The sequence below is a fragment of the Canis lupus genome, chromosome 21 (assembly GCF_011100685.1).
Source record: "Canis lupus familiaris isolate Mischka breed German Shepherd chromosome 21, alternate assembly UU_Cfam_GSD_1.0, whole genome shotgun sequence".
Lineage (NCBI taxonomy): Eukaryota > Metazoa > Chordata > Mammalia > Carnivora > Canidae > Canis > Canis lupus.
The window spans coordinates 42,590,619-42,617,162 of record NC_049242.1 but is presented as its reverse complement, the minus strand read 5'-3'; the positions used below and the strand labels follow the sequence as shown (position 1 = coordinate 42,617,162).

The window sequence follows — 26,544 nt, the reverse complement described above, 5'->3', positions numbered from 1 at the left end:
GACCAATACTTAATTGAATAGCAAACCACCAGCACACGCTAATGTGCTAATTAGCCACCCAATTGGAGTTAATTAAAAACTAATCAGGATGTCAAAACGTAGCCTCTCATTAATATATCACGTGTTTTCTTTCTTTTTATTTATTTTTTTTTTCTTTTTGAGCTAGGAGAAGTGCTGCTTCTTCTAATAAAAGTAAGAGATAAGGATTCGGCATTTTTCCCTGGGAACTGTACAACTTAAATATGTGCTGTGGCTAAGCGTTCTCTCTCCCACAGATAAGGCCTGGCTTGATAATTAACTGAATTGCTAGCCGGGTGAATCGAATCAGCATTGTTTGATTAAGGTCTCCTCCAGAGCAGCAGCTCCATTTCCAGGACTCTCTCCCTCAGTCTCTCGCAGACATGGCCAGCATGGTTGAACCTACATTCCTGGAGTGATTCTTTAGGTGTCAGAAAGTTGGCATCCTCGAGTCTAGACAGGCCTCGAGCAGCCTTAAAACCAGGAAGAAAACAAAACCAGAAGAGCCCACCAGCACCCCTGGGCTTAACTGTATTAAAGGCATCAGTAAGGAACAGGTGGGCATTTCTAACGATGAAAAGGCAGCTTTATGACAAGTGTTCTGACTCACCTTCTGCAGACAGCCCCTGGATGTTTATTCCCTTAGCTGCCAGGAAATTCAAGCAGGCATCTATGTTTTCAATCTAGGAAAAGAAAAAAAAAACAACAACAACAACAACATACACTCAATCAATGTTCAGCCTTCTCCAGAGCCACCTTTTATCAGGAACAAAGGGCGATGTCAGAGAGAGGGTTCATTGTGCATTTGCTAAGGTTCCCAACGACGAAAAAGGACGTGTGAACGGCAGATGGATGGATGGATGGGTGCAGGTCAGGACTCTTTGTCTGTACTTGCACAGGAAAAAGTTACCTAATATCCCAACCACACAGCTCCAGAAGTCAAGGCCCTGGCTTGCTCATGGCTGCCAAAAATAACCAGAGTGGAATGAGAGAGCCTATGTGCACCACTGTCACTAGAACTATCCTGAAAATTTGAGCAGCTGCCAGAAAAATGGAGGTGGGGACGAAGGGGACAGTAGACCCACCCGACCACTGGCAGCTGGGAGAAATTTCCAGTACCAAGGAGGCACGCCATCAAACGTGAGACAGCGAACGGGGGTTTCAGCAGGGCTCTGGGCCGCATTTTCTCACAAAATTCTCAGGAAGGCAGGCACTGCAGATGACGAGGGAGGGCTGTGGCCTCAACGAGCCCCTCTGCCCTTTTTGTTTTCTGCGACAACAAGGAACCCACCTGCCAGAGTCTGGGAGGCCTCCGGGCTTGCCAGGGCTGATGCCACGGCCAAGGGCAAGCAAATGTCCAGCCCTCGGGAAAGAACAATTAGGTCATTCCCAAAGGTCTGATTTGACTTCACTTGTCAGGACTAATGATTTTTTGGTCTACAGGAAGATGTTCAGGCTCGATTAATGTCAACGGTGACCATAAATAAAAGAAACTGCTTTTGACCTGGCACAAGGATCTTTGAAGTTCACACGGTTTGCATTTCACAGGGGAGACCCCCCTCCACCGCCCACCTGCCTTCCTAGGCTCTAGTCAGCATTCTTAGAAACTCAGACTGTGTTTAACCCTGAGACCACGCTCCGTCCCTCTCCCCAGGGGATATTCCGAAGAAGGCTACTTCCCAGCCACAGAGCAAAGCATCTACTGTGTGAGACCTCTAATTTGAGTCCAGTCTGGCTCCGAAGCAGGCTTCCCGAAATGCATGTCCTCCTCCCCCATGTCGGGCATTCGCCTTCCCTGCTCCCAGTCTTCAGACCTCCCAAACACGAAGTTAGGCTGTGGGACACCCGAATAAAACTGGTCTCCTATTATAAGACCCTCCTCCACGCTGAGCCTGAGGTTGCTCCATCCTTGCAGCTTTCAGCACAGGTTCCCGCCTCTCTCCCAGCCTCCAGCTCACCCTCAAAGATGGGCATCCGGGAGACGTCTCCCCCCATCTCTAGGAAAAGGGGCAAAATGCAATTTCCTGCAAACTAAAGAAATGCTGATGTTATGAGTTATGCCTGCCACCATCGCAGAAAATCATTTCTTATAAAAAGGGAGGCAAGGGGCACCTGGGTGGCTCAGTGGTTGAGTATCTGCCTTTGTCCCAGGTCATGATCCCAGGTTCCCAGGATCAAGCTCCCCGCAGGGAGCCTGCTTCTCCCTCTGCCTGTGTCTCTGCCTCTCTCTCTCTCTAATAAATAAGTAAAATCTTAAAAAAAAAAGGGGGGGGGGCAATCTTGTTTTGCTCCTCCCATCCCCACTTTTTTTTTTTTTTTTTTTTTTTTAAGATTTTACTTATTTATTCCTGAGAGACACAGAGAGGCAGAGACACAGGCAGAGGAAGAAGCAGGCGCCACACAGGGAGCCCGACATGGGACTCGATCCTGGGACTCCAGGATCACGCCCTGCACCGAAGGCAGGCTCCAAACCGCTGAGCCATCCAGGCTGCCCACAAGATTGCTTTTTAAGTCTTCCTTCCTTCCAAGCCAGAATGACTGACAGGGACAATCAGGTGCCACCAACATGGAAGGAAGGGGGAGGGGAAAGGAGGAAGAGAATGGCAGGAAGGGCCCCCCACACACACTTCGTGGAAAGTGTTGCAAAGCAATCTGCTTACATTTGTAAGTAATCAAAATTACATCTCTAAATACTATTTCCCCCTGTTACAAAATCCCGCTTTGGAGAAAGAGAACTTTGAGTCCTGATTTCCTCTACTGTACACAACGGCAATGTACCCAAACCACACAAAAGCTTTGTTGCCTCCACAAAGAGGCACTGATACTTAAATCATGATAAAATTATAAAAATCTTCTACCCACCCCCCCTTTTTTTTTCTTTGAATAGTCCTATCCTGCTTCTTCAGTAGATCTTGCACATGGCTGATAAGGGAGGTTTCGGCAATTACATCCCCGTGGGAATTGAGATAAAAAGCTGACCGCCCGGAATCTGTTAATGTAAAATCAAAAATAGTACACTTGGTATCTATCCTGGCAAGCGTCATGGAGGTGTGCTGACGTGGGTAGGTTAAGTTTTTTTCAACAGTGCAGCAGAGGGACATGGATTAAAAAAGAAAAAAAAAAAAGACATCCACCAACATATTTAAGAAAAGCTCTGCTTCTACTACAACATTGTAATTCTATAGAGATTCCTTCCAAGAAGCATAGTGCACATTCACTTGGCACATTCATGGGACATTCAATGCATATAGTATCATTTAAAGAACATGGTCATTTCTTCCTGCAAGGCCAGCCCTTGGTTCCTTTCAATTTGGTCATCTACTGGGTTTTCTTTTAATGTTAAATTCTATTAAAGGAATAATTATAAATAGGTTGCCTAGACTACTTCTTCCTCCTGTTGCTTTTTTAAATCCCTATCATTCTTTCAAAGAATTTCATAATTTAGATCAGTTCTCCACAGGGCAGGGAGGGTGGGAGAGAAGGGGTAATGATCTTGCCACCCCAGGGGACACCTGGCTGGTGACATTCTGTGTTATCACAATGTTGGGAGGGCGTGCTACTGGCATCTAGCAGCTAGAGAGGCCAAGGATGATGCTGAACATCCTATGATGCACAGGACTGCCCTCCCCCTGCCCCAATAACAACGAAAAATCCTACCCAAAAGGTCAATAGTGCCAAGGTTGAGAAACCTGCGATTCTTTTCACCAATCAATATAACTGTGGAGATGTCAGCTCTGTTCCAGGCACCGTGCTTGATTCTTCTGACCGTGCTGGTGCAGAGTCCTCCTTCCTGTCCAGGAGCCCACATTTATATAACCCTTCTCCTTAGGGTCCACAGAGCCAACTGACACGCACACCAATCCCCAGGCATTTCAGGGAGAATCAGAGCATTAAGCAAAGAAACATCAGGATATTCCTTCATTAAGTGAAGAGAGAAGGCCTAAGGGCACCAAGAATGCTTTCTCCTAAAGAGGAGATGAAACAGGGAGCAGTATCTGGATGGTCAGATTGCACTCCTGGAATATGTTAAAACCAAAAATAAGACCTTGGGTCATCATTTAAGAGACGATTCATAAGCCCATCAAGCGCCTTGAATTTTTTTCCTCTACTATGATTTCTCTGCTCACAGAAGGAGTTCAAAAAACATTCCTCAAGTCTCAAATCCACTCTTTAATAATGTTCCATTAAGGTTAAAAATCACTCCTGACAAGGCTGCTGAGACCCACGCTCTTTTCATCTGCACCCCGGGAAGAGAGCAGGGCTGGGAAGCAGAATAGGGTCAGATGTGGATTCCAACCTCCTGGCTTCACTTGGAATGAGATCAGAAGGGGAGAATGTTTCTTTGATCCAGCCTCTCTTGTGATCGAAATTCACCTTAAGGTTTTCTTCTAAGTACCATACAGGTGAACAATCAATCCGTCCCCCTGCACTGCTAAAACTGCCAACTGCCACCACGCCCGGTGAGGGGAATGGCCGGGCCCCCATTACAGCACAAGAGTGTCCTCATGTCCATCTTTAATGAGGCCCATGGCTCATGTGCTATCCAGACACACAGTGCGAGAGGCGGATCTGATTAAAGCTGGGAATGCAGAGTGATGGGAAAGGCTCTTAACCAGCAAAGTATGTAAATACGACCAAAGTTGTTCATTAACACATAGCAGCCAATATAAACTACTTTCCAAAATTAGCCGAAAAAAATCTGTGCAAAGCCTGACATTCCAGTGTTGCCGAGGGGTGGTGGGAGCTGTACTTTGAGCTGGGGGAGAAAGCTGTTCCAGTAGTTGCTGCCACAGAAATGGGTCCAAGAGCTTGGAGGGAGTTCTCGGAGTTTCAGCTGGGCGGGGTGGGGGGAAGCCCAGAGGTGGGACCACCATGTGGCATGGCTTGGGGTCCCTGGGAGCAGAACGGGGCTGCATGAAGGCATGGGTGGAGTAAGGGGACCAACCAAGATCAAGGCGCACTTCCGTCGTCTTCCCTTGGTTTGGGGCCACGTGTGGCTTCCACCGTGCACAGTCAGTGATGATCCAGGAGGAAAAGGCAACAGTGAAGGCTCTCTCCCAGTCTCAGCTGAGATCTCCATCCCAAAGTTGGATGGTTTCTCAACAATCTCTGAACTTGAGACTAGGAGGGCAACTTCCACCAACTGTGTGTGTTGTAGTCTTTGCTTCCCACATCCAAGAGCACATCTCCACCCCAGGACAACCAGAAAGCAAGGAAAATCAAAACAAACGCCAAACAACTGGAAAGAGAATGGGAGGGATGGGAGGCAAATGGAAAACTTCACATTTCAACCACGATTAAGGCTGGACTGGGTCGCATGATAAAGTAAAATATGCAAACCTCGGAAGAACGGCTGTATATCTCCTCTGTAGCTTAGAGACTGATCAAATACCATCTGTTGTGGCAGTTGTCATGGCAGCATTTTTCTCTGAATACCAGTGTAGCTGAGTGCAAAGCACACAAAAATGATTAATACAAATTAAGGCCACCTCTATGGGCGGTACCTGGGCCAAGGGGAAGATGGGGCTCCAGGCAAGCAGGTAAATGGGGTGCTAGTTTTCATGAGTTAAGACTTTCTCACCAAGTCCCTTGGAGATCTCCATCCCGGGAGGAAAGGCAAACAGTCGCTGCAGTAAAGTCAGGCACAGCTACAACCTTTTTTTTTTTTAAATGATACCTAAAGAGATACCTAAAGCCTCAGCAATGGTGGACCCAGACCCCGGACAAGGCTGACCAAGAACGTGCGAGTTCTGCGCACTGTAAAAGCACAGTGCAGCTTCTTCGTGAGCCTCATACATCAGTTCAAACAACTTCCATCCAGGAGTGTGACCCTCATGCCTGATACTGCTACTTGTCAACAAAAATCATCATTCATTCATTCTTTTACCCATTCCTTGACCCATATCAACTGAGCACCTGCTGGGTACACGGTGGTGTTTAATCCCTAACCTCACAGAAGGGGACAGTTTAACACTGGGGACTGGGCATAAGTCAATAATGCACAAGGGAGGACAGACAACATCTGTCAGGTACTAGTCCTGATCTAGCCAGGGGATTGCAGGAGGAGGGGGTTGGATAAATGTGGTTTTTTAAAAAAAGATTTTATTTATTTATTTATGAGAGACACAGAGAGAGAGGCAGAGACATAGGCAGAGGGAGAAGCAGGCTCCATGCAGGGAGCCTGATGTGGGACTCGATCCCAGGACCCCGGGGTCATGCCCTGAGCTGAAGGCAGACGCTCAACCGCTGAGCCACCCAGGCTTCCCCCCACCCCCCATTTTATTTTTTAAGGATGGATAAAAATTTCTTAAGGAAGAGAGAGCATGCTGGTTCAAAGAGGCAGGGCTTTTGGTTCACCTATTCACTGATATAGCCCCAGCTATGTACTCCTCACTGGACACTCAACATTTGTTGCCTGAAGGGGAATTTGAGCTGAGACCTAAGAGTTAGCTGGATACTGAAAGTGGGGAGAAAAAAGTACACCCAACCTAGTAAACCTAAAGCATAAAAGATTCCACGCAGCATGTAGCATACAACGTTCTGGCAACCAAGAGAGAGTCAAAAAGGTGGGAGGACAGCAGGCAGAGAAGACGTGCTAGGAGATAGGATGCTGAGCAAGAGCAGAGGGCTGGCCACACCAGGCCACATCCAAGAGCTCACAGCAGAGAAAAGGCAGCGGTCCTTCCAGCTCTTATGGAGGAACAGTACTACCTCCCCAACCATCACCAGGACGACCGTAGTCAGGCCAAACCCTTCCAAGCTGAAAGCTTGAGGACAGGCTATTTTGTGTCAGGGATGGCTCAAGAGGGGTCCTTGAAGTGGGGGCTTCAATGACCACTGGGCTGGGCATGGAGACAGGGAGGGATGGGAAGGGGAAGTCAGCATCGGTGGTCACATGCACTAGGAACATCTGCTTGCTAACCAACAGGCCTCCATGCCTTTCTTACTCCTTCCTCTGCCCCTTTCCAAAAATAAAAATAGAAAAGGGGGGGGGGGGGGGTCGGAGAGGAGGGGAAGAAGTCCAATCATGAAACCAAACCAAAAAGCAAAATGAACTCTGGAGAAATGCCCTCCTAAATGCCTGTCTCATCTGTGTTGTCTCTTTCCTCTGCGTTCCTAGGCCATGACCTGGTGCAGGATTTGTCCAGCTGACTATTTTTTTTGGACACCTCTATCAGTGTTGGAGTCCAGTATCATCTCATGATCCCATGGCTCATGGGCCACAGCGTGGTTCTGGAGACACAGTCCCATGGAACTAAGCTGGTGGGGCCTGGCCATCATCTTAGGATACTCCAGAAACAAGGGATGCCTGGGTGGCTCAGTGGTTGAACATCTGTCTTTCGCTCAGGTCATGATCCTGGAATCCCAGGATTGAGTCCTGCATTGGGCTCCCTGGAGGGAGGTTGCTTCTCCTCCCTCTGCCTATGTCTCTGCCTCTCTCTCTGTGTCTCTCATGAATAAATAAATAACATCTAAAAAAAAAAAAAAAACCCCACCCCAGAAGATACTCCAGAAACGAGGGAAATCTATATGGTGGCACATCAACTTCTCTTAGGTGGGGAGTTATTTAAGAGCATCTCTCCCTGTGAACCCTGTAAGTTGCCGCTTGCTTGGTTGATGCACGATGCCCTCCTAGCCCAGTAGCACAAGGGGTTCCAGACCCTCTGTCCCATCTTTGGCCCTTCAGCACATCAGCTTTAGCTTTCGTGGCAGCTGTGAAACAGAAAGCTGAAGAATGTAGAACTCAGGGGCTGCATGGGGCTTCGGTCCCTGTGTCTGTTTCTCTTGCTGCTTCAACGCCTTGCCCCGCCTCTTCTTTTGATTTGGCAACTTTATCCACCTTATTGTATATGATATTTATAACTTCAGCTTTCCAAGATGTTGTCAAGTGTTCTAAAAAAAAAAAAAAACTTTATAGGAGTCTCTCTGCTGCTATAGCAATTGGGTAAGTCCATATGGATTAAAAAAAAAAAAAAAAAAAACTCTTGCTGGAGGAGAAAAAAAATTGAAAACAAGAATCTCAAATTCCTCCAGTGACTATGTTTTTCCACTTTGCTTCCAAATGCTTAGAATATTTCATTTCCCTATTATATTCTGACTTCTCAATTTTTCCCTCGAGACAAAGAGAAATCTGGAAAGAGAGGGGTAGCTAAAGTTCTAGAAATCAGTCCTTACTCTGGAGGCTCCCATAATGGACCCTTCACAGTTGAGCTCTGTGGAGTATCCCCTTTGAGAGAGGATGGGGAAGTTCTACTGTGGATCTGCAAGGTCAGAAAGGCCCAGCGGATGCCCCTGTGCGCATCCCTTCAGCATGCCGTCGCTAACATCATTTCCCCACTACAGTTTCAGAGTCATGCTGCCTAGCTTCCCAGTGCTCCCCACAAAGGGTCTGTTCCAAGTTGAGGCCTCCAAGTTAGGAGCTGGATACAAGTGCTACAGGGGAACAGATTAGGGCTAAGGAGTGGCATTCAGGGACAAACACAGGCTTTGGAGTCAGACAAATCCGGGTTCCAATCCTGATTCTGCCGTTGACTAAATTATGATCTGCATTAGGTTACCTCAGGGGCCTGACCTGTGGAACGGGCACTGCACCACCTATCACACAGGGTGGTGGTGGTCATTACGTGAGAGGATGCTTTATGTGTGGTGCTTCGCAAGTGCCCAATAACTGGCAGTGTTTGTTCCCGTGTTGCCATTTTTGACATGACGTCCCTGGGCTATACTTCTGAGGCCACGACATGCCCAAAGCTACGTCTGGAGTTGGCCCCTGGCAAAGAGTTTGACGAGCTTACCTGGGCCGCCTTGCATTTGCTCCTGGCTTTCCCCTCAAGCCCGGCTATCCAGGGCTCTGGGTGCTCTTCATCCCCTAACGTCGGGCCTATGTCTCAGCAGGCCCGCTCTTGAAGAGATGGCAGTACACTAAATCACACCAGGGCAGAAGGACCACTACTGGCTTCCCAAGGGTCACCTCTCCCACGGGTACCTATATTCTATCACAATTATTGGGCGACAGTTATCTGTCAAAAGAATATGGGCTCTGGACTCCTCTCCATTGGATTCTGGTTCCCACAGACTACCCATAAGACCCAAGCAAAATTAGTAACCGCTTCGAGCCTCCAATTCATCTGGAACATAGGGATGTGGATACCTATCTCAACAGAGATACTGAGGCATAGATGGGTTGACCTGGGTCAAGAGTCTGGAACTTCACGTGGCCAGAATTTTAAAAGACTCCTTCTTCATATAATTCCGTAAACCGCAGAATAAGAGCGATCACCGGCCTCTCCTGCAAGTGAGGGATCATGTTGGAGTTGTGAGACACTCTGAGGCTCGCTGCATTACACGACACTAGCACGGCCTCTCTATGAATGGGTTCCTTAGAGCTAGAATTAATTCACTTCAACTCTGCTAGAATCAGCACTTTCTGTCCCAAAAGATTTCTGGTCAAAATCTCTTTTACTTAGTTACATAAAAAAAAACCCGAAGAAAACAGACAGTTTCTTAAGAAGGAGCAAGGGTCTTCTGCAGAAAACCCTGGCTTTTCCTACAGAGAAGGCTACTGACTCGGATGCCAACTTCAACAAGGAAGCCCTGCCTTCTGGACCGCAAATGTGTGGCTGCCTCTTGAACCAACAGAGGAGAGCAGTGCCGTGGACACTTGCTAGAGAATTTCACCCAAGGAACTAACTACAACTTGGTAGCCCCAACCATTCTTTGATGAATAATGACCAATTACTCTCGTGCAGTCTTTCTCTGCTCTAGGGGAAGGGGAAAGCGAGGTGGGAAGCCAGCATGGTCCTTCCTCACGCGGCACACAGCCTCTTACACAAAAGCAGACTTGAAGCAAGTATCTCCCCACTCGACACAGGTCACAAACGTGGTAAGGGTTAACTCACACCTCTCACTATTTTTAATCTAGTTCTTTTTTGCATCTTTGCCATATCTACATCCTTAAACCCATAAACCAACCACAAAGTCTTCAAGAGGCAGAACAGAAACATAATACGAAACAAACCAGCAGATCCTTCATATACTTCTTGAATGCAGCAAATCCTCAGTTTTGGAAATGCCACTAGAATAGATCATTTTACCTGCAAAGCAAGTACATGTAAACAAATAGGGAAACGGGATCATTTGCAGACGAAGGGCAAGAGCCACACTTGTCCACCAGTGCGGGGGCCGGTTCCCTTGTACCAGCCTGTGAAGGCAGCTCTGCGGTGCAGCCAGTTCCCCGCGATCTGTAGCTAGGGTTCTTCTGGGTTGCTCGTGAGCAGTCAGTCGGTGGGTTTCGACCCTGCAACTCCAAGGATAGCCTGCACGCAAGTGCAAGACACACCCTGGCAGCACCACCAGCCAAGAAAGCAAAGCCAAGCACAGTGCCTTACTACTCAGTTCAGAATCCTGCAAGACTTTGCCCTCCCGCCAGTGAAGGCTGCGATGAAGGCATCTGCTCTGTCGTCCTGTGCCTGCATCTATCACCCTGTAGTGCTCTTTTCTGCGGGAGATGTAATTCAAAACTTGCCCTTCCCTGTCCACTCCAAGTCCAGATGCTGCTAGCAATTAGTGGGTTATTATTATATATATATTATATATATATAATATTATATGCCAGGCACACTACTATATAGCACCTTTTGTATGTATACATTACCTCAATCTATTTCTTTTTTTTTTTTTTTAATTTTAAAAAGCTATTAGGTATGGCTACAGATGGAGCCTGAACTCTAGACTGCCCTGGTGATGATTAACACATAATTTGGGAGCTTTTGCAAGTGGTACACAAAATATACCAAGAACCTAGATTTGATTAATAGTTACAGATTCTAAAATTTGTGACCTAAGCAAAGTGCCACATGCCAACCTACCAGAAATCATGTTATCCAAAATTACAAATGCTATGAATAATTAAAATAATTCTCAACTCTGTTCACTGCCATAGGCAGAATGTCAGAGACGCAAAGCCCACCGGAAGAAGAGAACAGACTAGACAAGGAAGGTCTCTATTACAGGATATCCTTGAGCTTTCCAAGGCTACAAGATATCTAATGCACCTGGGAAGAAACAGTGGACAATTTTTAACTTGTCATATAATGCTAATCTCTGTTACTATTTCTGTCCTTGTCAAGTATTCCATTGAACCGGATAGGATTGCAATTTTTGGAGGTAAAAGAAAAGGTTAAATATTGGGCCTTTCAAACAATTCTATCTATATTATTAGGAAAATACACTCCCCCTGAAGGTTAAAATTAAACTGTTGGGTGACTATAAAAATAGAGCACTTTAGAGCTAGTCATAAATAAAGTACCAGTACATCTGAAGCTCAGAATAAAATCTCCACAAGTCTCTCTGAAAGGAGTCGCACAAGACAGGGGGGTAAACATCAAGTCAAAAGAAACACGCCAGCTGCAGGCTAACCCTTAAAAGGCACTTTGCTTTAGAGCTTCTTCCGCTGCAGGATCCCCTTTGAGAAGCAGAACAGGGCCCGGGAAAGGCTTTAATTCCCATTTGATTTCTCTCAAAATCTCCCAGGAAAGGGAGCTAGTTACCCTTCACAACAGGGAAGGGAATCCAGGCTGCATGTCCTCCTCCTCTCGTATTCCTCCTCCTTCAGAGGAAATGTGTGAGACAGAGGAGGTTTTTGCCACCAGCTTCCATCTTCTCCTGCAGATAAAGCTCATGTCAAAGTGTTGTCATCTGCATCGTGACTGGAGCCATTACTAAGAGGAGATTTTACCCTCCCAGAGAGAGGGATTAGGGATGGCACAGAACCAGAGGGGAAGCCTGTGGATTTCTCAGCTCCTTGGCTCTCCCAGGGTAAGGCCCTTGACTTCCCTAAGCTTCAGTTTTCCTTTCAGAGAAATAGGGATAATTATCCCTTTCCCAAAAGCCTGACAGAGTACCTTCCAAGAAACCGATACCTACATGTTTAGAAAACGTGAAACACTGGGATAAATTCTTTGGCAGACATTATTATTTCAGTTCATTTTCACCAGTAGGTGAGGTAAACACTATCACTGTTTTCCAAACGGGGAAATGGAGGCACAGGGTACTAAAGTGACCTCCGAAAACTGTAGTTACTAAATAAATGGTAGAGGTGGAATTGGAACAACTTAATGGAAAGAGGTTTAAAGCTGTGAAGCCCTCTACAAACATGGAAGTTAACCACCAAATGGCAAGAGCTTCACTATTGTTCTGGACCACTCTGTTTGGTCACCTCCCCTACCCTGGGGGCTTAGGCTGACCCTGTGACCATGTGACCAGGCGAATAATGGGTCCCTCCAAACCAAATCCCATCTTCCTATCAGAAGGACAAAGGGGGGATCCCTGGGTGGCGCAGGGGTTTGGCGCCTGCCTTTGGCCCAGGGCGCGATCCTGGAGACCCGGGATCGAATCCCACGTCGGGCTCCCGGTGCATGGAGTCTGCTTCTCGCTCTGCTTCTCTCTCTCTCTCTCTCTCTGTGACTCTCATGAATAAATAAATAAAATCTTTAAAAAAAAAAAAAAAGGACAAAGGGCACTTCATAGAGGAAGGAGCTGGCTTTTCCCACTTTCTCCTGTACATGTTTTGTGAGAGATATTTATGCCCTTTTCTAGTGTTTGAAATCTTCAGGAGCAGAAATGATTCATATAAACATTGATGGGCATTATTTTGAAGTCAAAATGCTCCCCCAACAAGGATCTTTCAAAGCCCCCTAGGCCAGTGCTTAGGATCCCTGAGGAAGTTCATGACAATCATAAGAATACAATAGTTGGAGGATCACAAACCTCAAATGCGTGTAATGAATGAATAACAAAAGCTGCGTGTAAGACTAGAGGGAATGGTGAGGAATAGGACAAATGCAGCCCACACCCACCTCGAGGGGGCGGCTGCTGGCTGTTTTAGCCAATTGTGGCCTGAGGAGTGCCAACCCAGCACTAACAGATCATCAGGTCTTTTCTGAAAGGAAGGAAGGCAGAAAGGAAGAAAGAGAGAGTGAGGGAGAGAGGAAGAAGAAAGAAGAAAGACTAAAGGAAAGACAAAGAAAGAACGAAAGAAAGAAAGAAATAAAGAAAGAAAGAAAAGAAAGAAAGAAAAGAAGAAAGACAGCCACGAAAAAAGAAAGCAAGAACTCCTCTCCACACGCCCCCGTACTCCCAACCACCCCTCCCGCCGCAACCACTCCTCCCCCCCCCTCCCTAAAAAGAAAAAAAAGAAAAAAGCTGGAAGATCAGTTTTTATGAAGTACATTGATTTTCATCTATTGGCATTGACTCAGTTTTTATTCTAGTTTTAAAAGGTCTTCTGGGACCTGACCTGAGCTTGTTGGCAAGCGACCTCCTCCCCTTGCTGGGGTTGAGCACACTGGCATGCACCTACTGACCAGTCCCCAACTCGAGGCTGACCGGGCTTTAACCAAGTACAGAGAGGGAGTCCTTGCTCTGTTCTGCTTCTGGGGAAAAAACAACAACAACAACAAACAAACACACATACAAAAACACCCCTTTGATGCTAGGCTGAAACATAAGAACCGCATGAAGACATATGCAAGGAGGTGGATCCAAGCATGAGGCCCAGATGGCTGTTCCATAAACCACAATCTACATGGTTATAAATCACCATCCGATTTCTCTTTTAGCTCAGGAAGATGTGTAGCTATTCTCCCTCCGCTTATGCTCACGTTTGCTAAGTTCCTTAACCTTACTGAGCACCGCCAGTGCCTCGCTCCCAAGGCAGGTGTGCTGAGCGCTTCTTTAGTGAATACGCACGGAGCATCTACCAGGTGCCAGGCCATATGGGCACAGCGACAGATGCAACATCGCCCTCAAAGACGTTAATGTCTACTGAGATACAGGCAGCGAAGGACAATGTGCTAAAGGATTATCGCTTCAATTTTTCAATAGAGGAACACACGGGTCACACAGGTTAAGTGAGCTAGAAGGGACACAGAACACATTAGCAGACTCCAAGACCATGGCCATGTGCACGATTCAGATCTTATCCACTCAGAGCTCACTACAGTTCTCGGGCAGGAGGATGTCTAAAGCATCTTAACCTTCCCAAAAAGGCAAACCGACTCATTCAAAATCCTTAAATTTAAATAAACCCTTCAGAGATCCTGTTAATTTTTAAAATTTTAAACAACTTTGCCAGCTAATTTATGTTTACCTGCCTGTTTTCACAGGCAGAGCCTGAAAGAGGCTTTTTGTACTTGGCTTGAAGACAACCTTTGACAGAGTGTGGTCACCAGACCAGCAGCATCGGCATCCCCACCCAAGATTTGCTCGTGAAAAATGCAAATACTCCAGCTCCACCCCAGGCCTACTGAATCAGCAGCTCTGGAAGTGGGGCCCAGCACTGTTGGGACAAGCTCTCCAGGTGACTCCCCTGTGCACTCAGAAGCGAGCAGCACTGCCCTGGGAGGCCTTGCCAAACCAAACACTGCTTCCTTCATCAAATAAAAATAACCTGCTATAAGGGGGTCTTTTCGACATGCCTTTGTAACTCAGTTAAAATATAAAATAGTGAGAGAAGATTCGAGAGAATTTCTTGGCTGAGGACCACTCTAGTTTCTTTATAGCGTTGAAAAATACAAAAGACATATCCCATATGTGACATATTAAAATTTGAGGGGTAACATCACCCTCACTCTCTGGGAAAGCTCCTGACCAGTTGGGCCATTAATTGTTTAGCTCATCCATCTAAGAAACATGAGCCGAGGGATCCCTGGGTGGCGCAGTGGTTTGGCGCCTGCCTTTGGCCCAGGGCGCGATCCTGGAGACCCGGGATCGAGTCCCACGTCGGGCTCCCGGTGCATGGAGCCTGCTCTCCCTCTGCCTGTGTCTCTGCCTCTCTCTCTCTCTCTGTGTGACTATCATAAATAAATAAAAATTAAAAAAAAAAAAAAAAGAAAAGAAACATGAGCCGAGCACTTCCAATGTACCTAGCACCATGCCAGGTGCTGGGAACACGGAGATTTTTATTGAACCCAAAAGTGAAACACACACTATACATATTACAAAGCTTTGATGTTAATAAAATATGATAAATATCTCAATATTTGTTTAAACATATTAGTAACAAGACAGACACGCATCAGTTGGGGAACGCAGTCCCTACTCATCAGTGTATGTTCACGAAGAGGTCAGGAATACCTGGAGCCCAACTTGTGATTGGCACCTGTGGCTCCCGAGACAACTTAGTGCCTGAAGTGACCCGTGATATGGCTGCACGGTGCTGGAAACTTACTGTGGGGCTCCCTTCTCCCCCTACCTCCCTACAGTAGTCTGCTTCGAATTTAGCACAAACTTCATTCTCAAGTGTCCTAATGATGGAAGCAACTTCCGGTCAACTCCGAAATCCAAGGGGCTTGTAGGAGCAGCATGAGCCTCCGCTAGAAACTACAACAGCTTAATGCAGCAGGAATTATTTTGGTTGAATCCCAGAGAGTATTAGTTTCCTACTTCGGCTGTCACAAGTGACCAAAATGTAGTGGCTTAAAGCAATCTGAAATTATCTTGTAGTTCCAGAGGAAAATCAGTCTCGGGGAGCTACAATAAATGAGTTGGCCAGCTGTACCCATTCTGGAGGCTCTAGGGAAGAATCGGTTTCCTTCTCTTTTCTAGCTTGTAGAGGCCACCTGCGTGCCTTGGTTCACGGCCCCTTCTAACATCTTCAGAGCCAGAGAACAACATCTTCCAATCTCTTGCCTCCCACTCCCGCAGTCACATGTCCTCAACTCACCTTGTCGCCCTTAGAAGGATTCTGGTGATCCCACTGGGCCTGCCCAGATAATCCAGGATAAGCTTCCTATCTCAAAACCCTTAATTTAGTCACACCTGCACAGGCCCTTTTGTTACATAAGATAACATACTCACACAAGTTTGTAAGATTAGTATGTGGACACCTTTGGTGGGTCCACTGCTCAGCCTACCACACTGGGTGCCTACTTTGAGTATGAAAAAAACCTTTCGATGCACAATAGTTAGGATATACATGACTCATAAACAGAGAAGGGAATGAACAGCTAATGTGCTATGAGCCAGTATGATACCAGGTGCTTATTATGCCATAGCTCACCGATCCCCGGCAGGGACCCTGGGAGGCAGCTTCCAGTATAATCTCCCTCTCACAACTGAGGGAAGGCTCAGATTGAGTAACCTGCCCAACACACATGGCCCGGGGTCGGGAGACCCAGGTCTGGCCGATTCTAGTCGTCATCTTCTTCCTCAAACCAAATCTCCTTCCCAGGAAGGAAGGCCTCATCCCCAAGCTCCACCCACAGTGTAGAAGGGCCAGTATTACAGATATAATGCTTGTACCTCCAGGTCACAGTCCATCTCTTCTCTTCTTTAGTTTCCTTATACATAGAGGAGCCTAGCAGTTAAGGGAATAGACTCCAGAGCCAGACTTCATATCCCAGCTTGTCGCTTATTAGTTGTCTGACCTCATGCTCATTACTAAACCTCTGTTTCCTCATCTGTGAAATGGAAATAAAGGTAACTGCTCTCCCAGGATTTTATGAAGATAAAAATCTGTCATTGCAGGTGTCTAAAGCATCACCCGGTTATAAGTCTATGAGATATGTGCTTGCTATTCTTCCGTAAGACTGAGTCTGAGACAAAGGCAATAACCCCAGGCTCTACAGCGTGAGGGGAAGAGGAGAGATTCTCTAACATGACTTATATTTAGCCCCTAGCAGAGCGCAGCAAATGGCATCAGGCTCTAAGGTCTCCATACCATTCATTCAATGGAATGAACAAGATCTACTTCTCTTTCTATGAGAATAAAAGGAGTTAAAACTTGTAAAGCACTTTTTTTTTTTTTTAGATTTTTATTTATGGATTTACTTAGAGAGAGACAGAGAGAGAGACCTTGAGCAGGGGGTTAAAGCAGAGGGAGAGGGAGAAGCAGACTCCCTGCTGAACAGCTAACCTGATGCGGGGCTCAATCCCAGGACCCCAAGATCTTGACCTGACCCCAATGTGGACACTTAACTGACCAAGCCATCCAGGTGCCCCAAGCACTTAACCATTTTTACTATCAATGTCAGTAATCTCTGGTGGTTGTAAGGATGCTTAAAAATGCTTATCTCAAGCAACATTAAAGAACTCAGTAAACTAAAAATCAACTACACTGACTAGGGTTCTCTGGATAAACCAAGAAAAAAAGGAATTAAGAGAAGGAAAGATACTCCTAGGAAAATGCTAAGGAACTTCCAGTACCCAATCACAGACATAGATAAGATGTGACAATGTATACTACAGTCCTGTAGTCACATAGATAAGTCCAGGCCAGCTCCCTTCTTGGTCCTTCTTGGTCCTTCCAGCCATCCGTCTGCCCATCCATCCCACATTTATTAAACACCTACTAGGTGCCAGTCATCTAAGTATACCCTATGTTAGGATACTCAGGTGAAAGACATGGCATCTCCCTCAAGAAGACAGTTGAGCAGACAACCACAAGGGAGTGCTATGAGAAACGCAAACACAGAATATCAGGGGAAACAGAAGACAACAGGTACCTAATTATCTCAACCACTTGAGATGACAATTGACCTGAAGATGAAAGGTCACATTATCCAGGTGGGACAATCATCAGCTCTTCCAGGCAGCCTGGACAGCATGTAGCTAAGTACAGAGACAGGAGTGCACAGCCTCTTTGGGGGTCCCCCATGTTCCAGTATGCCTGGGGTATAGAGTGGCCCAGCGGCCAAGAAATGATGGTAACTGGGTTGTGAAGGACCTTTGAGTGAGTGTTCAAGAGTATGGAAAGGGAAGTGTATAGCCCACAACAGTTTAAACAGGGGTGTGACCAAAGAGGCAGAGAGATAGACATGGGTGTTGCCTCCGTGTTGAAAGAGGCTATGGGCCCAACCATAAGCAGTGACAGGGGATGTGGCCCTGAGAGGGAAGTAGTGGATGCTTCCTGCTGATCTCGGCTCTGGACTCTTTCCACTTTGCTTTAAATTCTAAGTGGCCTGTGGACTTTTTCCTCATTCCTTCTTGGTTCTGTAACATGTGTGTGCCCTTAGGGTGGTATAAAAATAGGCCCAGGGGCCTAGGGAAGAGGCTACTCAGCTGCCCAAGGATCTCAGGCACTCCCGAGGCATGTGGCCTGCTCTCTCTCAGCTGTTGGGAGGGCTCAAGGTCACTGGGCCTGGAAACCTGATTCTGTTGCAGATGGCCTTTCCTTGGCCCAGGAAGCTCTGTGGAGAACACAGTGGGAGGTACCTGGCACCAGGGCTGTCCAGGGCCATCTCAAGAGGCTGCCTCTCACTAGGGGCCTCCCGCTCCTTTTTCAGCTCTTGAGGTTCCATCAACAGGTCAACTCAGGCCCTTTCCAGAAATACTCAGTCTCCTCCCTTCTGCAGATTCTGCTATATCCACAAAGGAAAAACAAGAGCAGGGGTTGGGGAGGTAGAGACTATTTTTATTACACCCCTTCTCTGTCACAGAAGTGAACACCACAGGCTCTTAAACTAGACAGGCCTGGGTTCGAGCTGCACGTCTGCTTCCTACGTTGAGTAATCTGGGACAAAAAAAGAGACGTTGTAAAGCCTCAGTCCCCGTGTGCAATTTTTTAGGGCAGGGAAAAAAGGGATTCTGCTCATAGAATGTAAGTGTGAAAATCACTGCTCAGCCCTTCTCGTCTACAAGCAAACTCCTATTGTTTGGGGAACTCAGGAGCTCCCACGTCCCTGGGGACTCCTGGAAGGGCAGGGTAGGGGGCAGAGCTGTGCCCTAAGCAGCAGGGGTGCTGAACTTTGGGTCTCTGAAGCCCCAGGGGACTCATAACCTAGTCAGGCTGTGTGCAAAATTCTGGGTGTGCATGATCTGGGGAGGAAAGGAAGGGCTGGGCTGCACTTAGCCTGGCACCTGGCACAACACAAACACTCGACAGGCCCTAGCTGTACTTTACCATTGTAATCAGTACTATCCATTCTTATCCCTTTCGTTGGCTCATTAGTACTACAAAAACTTTATGAGCTATGTATTATCAACCCCACTCTATAGAACAGGAAATAGAGCCCTCACAAAGTTAAATAACCAGCTCACAGCCACAGAATAGCAGAAAACGAAATTGAACTTAGCCTACATGGTTCCCAAGCCCAGCTGGCCCTCAATCTAGAAGCACTGCAGGAAGGGGGCACCTGGGTGGCTCAGTAGGTTGAGCATCCGACTCTTGGTTTCAGTTCAGGCCATGGTCTCAGGGTCGTGAGATCGAGCTCCACCTTGGGCTCCACGCTCAGCTGGGAGTCTGCTTGAGGTTCTCCCCCTCCCCACTCCACCCCCTGTTCTCTTGCTCTCTAAAAATAAATAAATAAAATCTTTAATATAAAAAATAAAAGATAAAAAAAATAGAAGCACAAGGGAAGAGGGCAGGGCGCTCGGAGAGCTCAGAAGTGGCTGTGCGCTGGGAGGCCTCAGATGACCCCGGGCCTGAGACCAGGGACCAGAGGGATAAACAGGCCCGGGGCTTTCCACTGAAAGGGCCAGCAGGCCTTGCTAACTTTGCACCTTCCTAACGGCCACCAGAAAGCCAAGCCGTGTAAAATAACAATGATCAAAAAAGAAAACCAGCCCCTGCAGCAGCCATTCATCAGCTCCAAAGTGAGGCAACGTCTCGGAGCCCAGGGGTTCAGAGGAGAGGCAGTGCCCTCGGGCCAGGCCCCGGGCTAGGTTTCTCCTTCCAAACCAATGCACAACTCTGCTGAACACAGCACTTGAAAGCCAGAAAGATGCCCCTGGGTTGCCATGGCAATGCCTAACAGACAAAACATCTGAACCAGCTCTAACGCACACACACAAACTCATTTAAAGGGCCAGATGGACGGATGGTGGGTGAGAGGGGGCGGGAGCGTTTCTATGCCCCTTCTCCAAGGCCAGGGACCCAAAAGTGTCTAGGGCAGCCTGAAGCTGGCCAAAGGACTCCTTCAACTGAGGCCAGCTCGCTAGGGAAAGGAAAGTCGCTGCCATGCCTCTCTGCCTCGTGCTCATGGTCACAGTCCGGTCCTAGGGCCACCAGGGGGTCACAGTATATGCTAATGGTTCTGCTCCACCTCTCCCTGGGACCACCCTCCACCACCTGGCACTTGCTTGGGGAAAGAGGGACGGGTTATGCGGGCCCACAGCAGCATCAGGAGGATGGGATATGCCCCTAAGTATGAAGGGGCTCACAAACCTTGCGGCACCGAGCAGAGATAAGTCAGACCTAATAATAAAATCACCATCATTTCTTACTATGTGGCCTCAGTTCCCAGATCCCATGACTGAACTTCCCTCTACAGGGCTGGATGACCATGGGTATTTTCCTTTAAAAAAAACAAACAAACAAACACTTCCACTCCAGGGCCCAGTAGGGGGTCGCTCTCCAAAATGTGGCAACCTGGGTAGTGATGAAGAATGCAGAAGACTTGTCCCAGACCTGAAGACCCCCGTGCCTATGGGGTCTGTTGTACTGTGGGCTCTTCATGCCCCACTCCTTATCGCAGAAGAGGAGTCTCAGCAGATACAGCTCATGGCACTTCGGGAAGATCCTAAGCAAATGCTGCAAAACCTGCCTTTGCAGAGTCCAGGACTAGCTGCAGTAAAGAGATGCTCCAGGAATGTGAATCCTTTTCCACCCATCACTCCCCTATGGCAAACCCTCTTGCCTTTCAGACTCACCCTTAGGAATTACTCTTAAATCTCCCTTGTTCTCAGGTGGAATGAGCCCCCACTGCACTACGCACAGATGTTTGTGTAACCGCTGTGCTATTCTTCTCTGGTCTCCTGCCCGCTCATCACAGAGTTCCTGGAGGGCAGGGATCACATCTTGTTCACCTGAGCATTCACCTGGCCCACCCCAGTGCCCGGCATTAGTGAGCACTCTGCAAATGTTTGCCGATCGCACTGTGCATCAGTGCCCTTGGGATTTTCTAGTGCCTGTGCCAGAGCTAACTGCTCTCACTTCCCCATCCTCCTGGGAAAGAACATTTGAAGCAGAGCCCGGAGTGCAGGGATTTGAGACCTGAGCCACTGGGCAGCCTGGTGGGTCAGGAGAAGTGAGGGGGCTGTGCCTCCCCCTCCCCCACAAAAATCAAAGCTCTTGGCCCTACTCACAGATTAGCTGATGGACTGAACTTACCCCTTGAAAACCAGAACAGCACCCATTCCTCCTTCTCTAAAACAGGATTGCTTTACTCTGGCTCCTTCATTCAAGGCTCCCAAAGGGGTTCTGTTACTCTAGGGAGCGAGGACATCAACTCTGCTGGTTATTTTCAAGGGATAGACAGTTATCCTCTGAACAGGTGCACTCCCCAAGTTCTTGCCTCATTGCGTGTCATCCTCCTCTTACCAACATGGTGCTCCCCGCATGCCTTCCCCTCTGTCCCCTCCAACTAGGCAATTTTTAGCAAACAGCAGCAAATCTCTATCATGGACTACCCTCGGTAAAGCCTAATTGGGAGTCTGACCTTCTAGGAATCTATGTGCCACCCACTGTGCCATATTCCCAAAGTATGCTTCCTAGGAGTAGAAATGCATTAACCATGTATATGCTCGTACAGGTGCATGTCGGTGCACCCGCACACACGCGCTCAGGGGTCCTAGTAGATGGGACAATGTCTGTGCTTGTCTAAGAAGCACTTCCTGTGTGCTCTGGGTAAGGTTCTGTCTTATGGATTTGTCACAGTTTGTGATGTAGGGCTAACAACAATGGCCCTGTTGTCTTTATCATCCTTCTCATTTCCTACAGAATGGAATGGCTGTGGCAGAGGTTTTCACATTTTCCTAGACTCACATCCTGTATGCTGAACTATTCTCTGCTACGTTTGCCACCAGACCGTGTCTGCCTCCCCGCCCCTAAGCTGGAACTAATTATCACAGACAATTATAGGATTTCATATTCCTGTGTTCTAAAAAAAAAAAAAAAAAAAACACCCACAGGCCACGAAAAGAAAAAAAAGAAAACAATACTTTCACAGCTGAAAGAGTTAGAGAAACCACAAAATTGCATTGGTGCCATTGGTAGCATTTATAAATAACATTTGGCATATTGAACTAAATTTGCACCAAAGAATCTGAGGTGACATTATTATTTCACAATCTTGAAAGTGGACTTTGACACCTCCAACAGAAAGTGCAGAAAATACAAAACTGCCAAATAGAATAAAAGGTTCATTACCTTCAAATGTCAGGTCTACATACGCATTATAATGGGCTGGGACAAATGCATCGGTATCTTTCCCAAGGGGAAGTCCTGCATCTCTTTCATGTAAAGATATGACTGCATGTGTAAAATGCTTGCACTAAATTAAGTCTTCTATCTTCCAAATTTTCTCAATTATTAATACACTAGACAGCTGCAGTAGCTCGAGCAAAAATAGCAGCCAAGCTTTCCCAAAAGTCAAAGCAGCCATGAGATGTCTGCATGGGGACTTTCCTATGTAAGGAGTGATTGCTTTCTAGATCAAACAAAAAGAAACAAAAATCTCCAGTGAAATGACAAAAAAAGAGAAACTTGTTTCAGAATGTAAACTGAAGGACTCCCTACCACACACACACACTCCTCTTTAAAATAAAAAATGTGTTTTTATGCATGAAAAGTAAACTTGACCGAAGAGGTTATCTGTCCAAATCATTAGGATAACAAACACTTGGGAAAATTAAAAGGGAAAACCAAGGAATGCCAATCGCTTTGATATGTTCTGGAATGACACTGTCAAATTGTGTCAACTCAAAAGGAGTAGGGGAAGGTCAGAGAAAAACAGATTATGCCTTTTTCTTAGGTTTCTGAAAGCAAATTAACAACCTGCAAAAATAAAAAGTTGTCACCTTCGTATTTAAACAGGTAGTATTTTAAACAGTCTGATATATACATACTTGGTGTAAAGATTGCTTGAAAAGCATGTTGAAGGGAAAAACCAGGTACTTAGGGCATCACAATTGAATGTTTTCTGAACTCGATAGTGATCGTGAATTTTAATTCAAAGATTATGCACAGGACATATAAAAAGAACAGATGTTAAAAGATTTGTTTTTGGTTTTTTTTTTTTTTTAAAAGCTCAAGTATCAGAGCTTAAGCGTTATCACACCAGGGAGACTACCGCTTGCGAAGGTTAAGAATGGTTTGGATACGATTATACATTTCACGTCTCCTGTCACCATTGTGATTTCGCATCATTCTAACCTTTAAAGGCAATCAGACCACATGCCCCGATTTCTGAGTAAGATACCATGACCTCATCTGTGCCTCAGCGCCACACACAAACAGAGATCGTCGTGTGTCTTTGAGAAAGCGGAATGAGTCACAATGGTCCAAATTCTCAACAAGTGCATGTTTGCACCAGGTCTGCATAATTTGTTTCTGAAAGAAAGGGCAGTATTCCATATTCCCTGTCTCGCCATCTACGTAAAAATCACGGCCACGTTTCAGTAAATGCCAACAAATGTCAGAGAAGCCGACCACGGCTACTTGGAAATAGCTGTTAGTTTATTACTACGATCCCCTAGAGGAAAGCCTATGGTGTGAATGTTTTCAGGATGGTCAGTACCATTGAGAGGCAGGACGTACTTCCACCACGCAAACCCTCGCCAGCCGTGTACCACTTACCATTTGCGATCTGTTCTTCGGACAGCCATTAATGTCTTCAATCTTCTCGTTTGCTGAAAAAGGAAACACGAGTCAGAAAAAAAAATTCACCCCCAGACACTTTGAGTAGTGATGCTCAGGACCCTTGAGGCCAACCAAGTCCTAAGGCCCATCCTGGGGTCCGTCCAATCAGCGCAGCCCCGCGAAATGCCGAGACGCAGCTAGCAAGCTTCAGGACTTACTCATCGAGCCGCCGTCCTCCAGGGACAGCTGGGGCAAGGTCATCGGCATCTAAAGCAGAGACAACTGCACTGACGACAGTCCCGGAGTGATGGGGCATCATAGAAACGTGCGGAGACTGAGAAATAGACTGAGCTGTGACTCTGCTTGAGGCTCCTCTTAGGAAGGCAATTAGGACCCCCACTCCCCCAAATACACACACACACACACACACACACAAGATGGGATGGTTCAGAATGGATCGGTCCAGCCACAGTTCCACTCCTGGGGATGGAAGGCATAGATGGTAGCATCTCACCTCGTCTTTTTCTTTTTGTTAATTTTTTTTAAAAAAAATTTTAATTCCAGTGTAGTTAATGTACAGTGTGATGTTAGTTTCAGGGGTACAATATAGCAATTCAACAGTTCTATACATGACTCAGCGCTCATCACAAGTACAGTCCTCAATCCCCATCACCTATTTCCCCCGTCCCCCATCCATCTTCCCTCTAGTCACCATCAGTTTGTTCTCTGGAGTTTAGAGTCCAGTTTTTCATCTGTCTCTTGTGTTTCCCTTTGTTTGCTTTGTTTCTGAAATTCCACAAGTGAAGTCATCCGGTATTTGTCTTTCTCTGATTTATTTCACCTAGTAGTATATTCTCTAGCTCCATCCATATTGTTGCAAATGGCGAGACTTCATTCTTTTTTATGGCTGGATAATATTACACACACACACACACACACACACACACACACCTTCTTTATCCATTCATGTATCGATAAAGACTTGGGCTGCTTCCATAGTTTGGCTATTGTATATAATGATGCCATAAACAGGTGCCTGTATCCCTTTGAGTTAGTGGTTTTTGTATTCTTTGGGTAAATATCCAGTAATGGAATTACTGGATCATATGGTAATCCTATTTTTAACTTTTTGAGGAACCTGTTTTCCATAGTGGCTGCACCAGTTTGCATTCCCACCAACAGTGCACAAGGATTCCTTCTTCTCCACGTCCTCGCCAACACTTGTTTCTGGTGTTTTTGATATTAGCTAGTCCAACAGGTGTGAAGTGATTTCACTGTGGTTTTGATTTGCATTTCCCTGATGAGTAGAGCACCACTTCATGTGTCTGTTGGCCATCTCACCTCATCTTTAGCCAGAAATGCTAATATTGCTTAATGCCAATAGGATGAATAATAATCCTATTCCCAAAGTGGCAGCACACAGAGAAAATAAGAGAGTGAGGTTTTTTTTAAGATTTTATTTATTCACAAGAGACACACAGAGAGAGGCAGAGACACAGGCAGAGGGAGAAGCAGGCTCCCTGCAGGGACCCCAATGTGGGACTCCATCCCGGGTCTCCAGGGTCATGCCCTGAGCTGAAGGCAGACACTCAACCACTGAGCCCCCCAGGCATCCCGAAAGAGTGAGATTTAAAAATGGCTTATCCAAAGCCACAGAGTAAGTCCAAGTTAGCTCTGAAACACACTCTTGGGAGTCATAATCTCACCTAGCTCCTTAGAGAGGTGGGAAAAAAAGGTTTTGTTGAATTAACTAGAAATCAATACCAGTGACAAGGGGCAAAGGTTCTCACGGTAAAGTATCGGGGAATCCCTGTAAGATAACAGCCTAAGTTATCTCTGGGGGGTGGAGGGGTTGAGTTTGCCACAGCAGCACCACAAAAAGGCAATATATGTAGAGGTCAGGGCACTGCCTTTGGAGGCAAAGACACCCCAGTTTGAATCTCAGCTCTACAGCTTCTTAGCTGTGTGATCTTCACCGTGTCACTCAACCTCTCTGGGCTACAGTTTCTTCATCTACAAGGTGGAGCTAATACTACCTGGGATCACACCCTGGGCTGCAGGCAGACGCTCAACCACGAAGCCACCCAGGTGTCCCACTCTGTGAAGCCTTCATAACTTCCTTCCCTGTCTGCTGTCCTTCCACCCCCCCACCCCCACTGACCCAGGTGGAGAAACACCTGCAGGTCTCTCTTCACTCAGCACAGGTGTACCTATCTCTGCTTTGCTCTTAATCATCTAAGGTGAAAAGAAAAAAAAAATCATCTAAGGTGTAACTCCTTTTCTCATCTCCCCCACCTATGCTGTTCACGGCCTGGCAGACATGGAGATTTTGGTTTTCACATCTGTGTCCTCAGGGCTCAAGAAATGCTTATAAACCTGAATTAAAAAAAAAAAAAAAAACTATTACACCAGATTTTAACAAATACGATGCCAAAAACTTCCATGAAAAGATATTAAAAACTATCTGAAAAGGATAACAGAATCAAAGTGTCCAAGCCTCCATTTTATAACACCTGACTCTACATATAGCTCACCATTACCTCAATGGGGCTTCTTTTTTCTCTAGCGTTTCTACCTTGAGAGAGAAGGGAGAAATAAGACAGCAAGCTAGGGGTAAGAAAATCTTTAAAATCACCACTATATGTTGGCAAATTGAACTTAATTTTTTTTATGTAAAAATAAATAAATAAATAAATAAATAAATAAATAAATAAATAAATAAATAAATAAATCTAATCACCATGAGTCAGTCCAGTTAGTATATAGTCAGTCTAACCTACACCTTTAGAATTTGTGCAGAATAATAGATACTGAGTCTTATGCTCCACCTCTGAAGATACCAATCTTCAGAGATTCGACTCTTAAGCACACTAGGACAGACATTTGAGGAAGCTTTTTCCACCTGCTTCCCTTACTCCCAAAAGAGGTACCATAGAGCCTTTAAAAAACAT

General features: G+C 46.3%; 1 protein-coding gene across 8 annotated transcripts in view; it reads right to left on the bottom strand.

The window, feature by feature from the left end:
* Window positions 1–26,544, bottom strand: part of NAV2 (neuron navigator 2) — a 724,081-nt gene that overhangs the window by 244,478 nt on the left and 453,059 nt on the right. For all 8 annotated transcript variants that reach the window (XM_038569252.1, XM_038569245.1, XM_038569246.1 and 5 more), the window contains exons 3-4: window positions 23,591–23,643; window positions 629–701 (exon numbers count right to left, since the gene is read on the bottom strand). In XM_038569252.1, coding sequence (XP_038425180.1) covers window positions 629–701; window positions 23,591–23,643 — 126 coding nt within the window. The remainder of the gene's footprint in view (window positions 1–628; window positions 702–23,590; window positions 23,644–26,544) is intronic.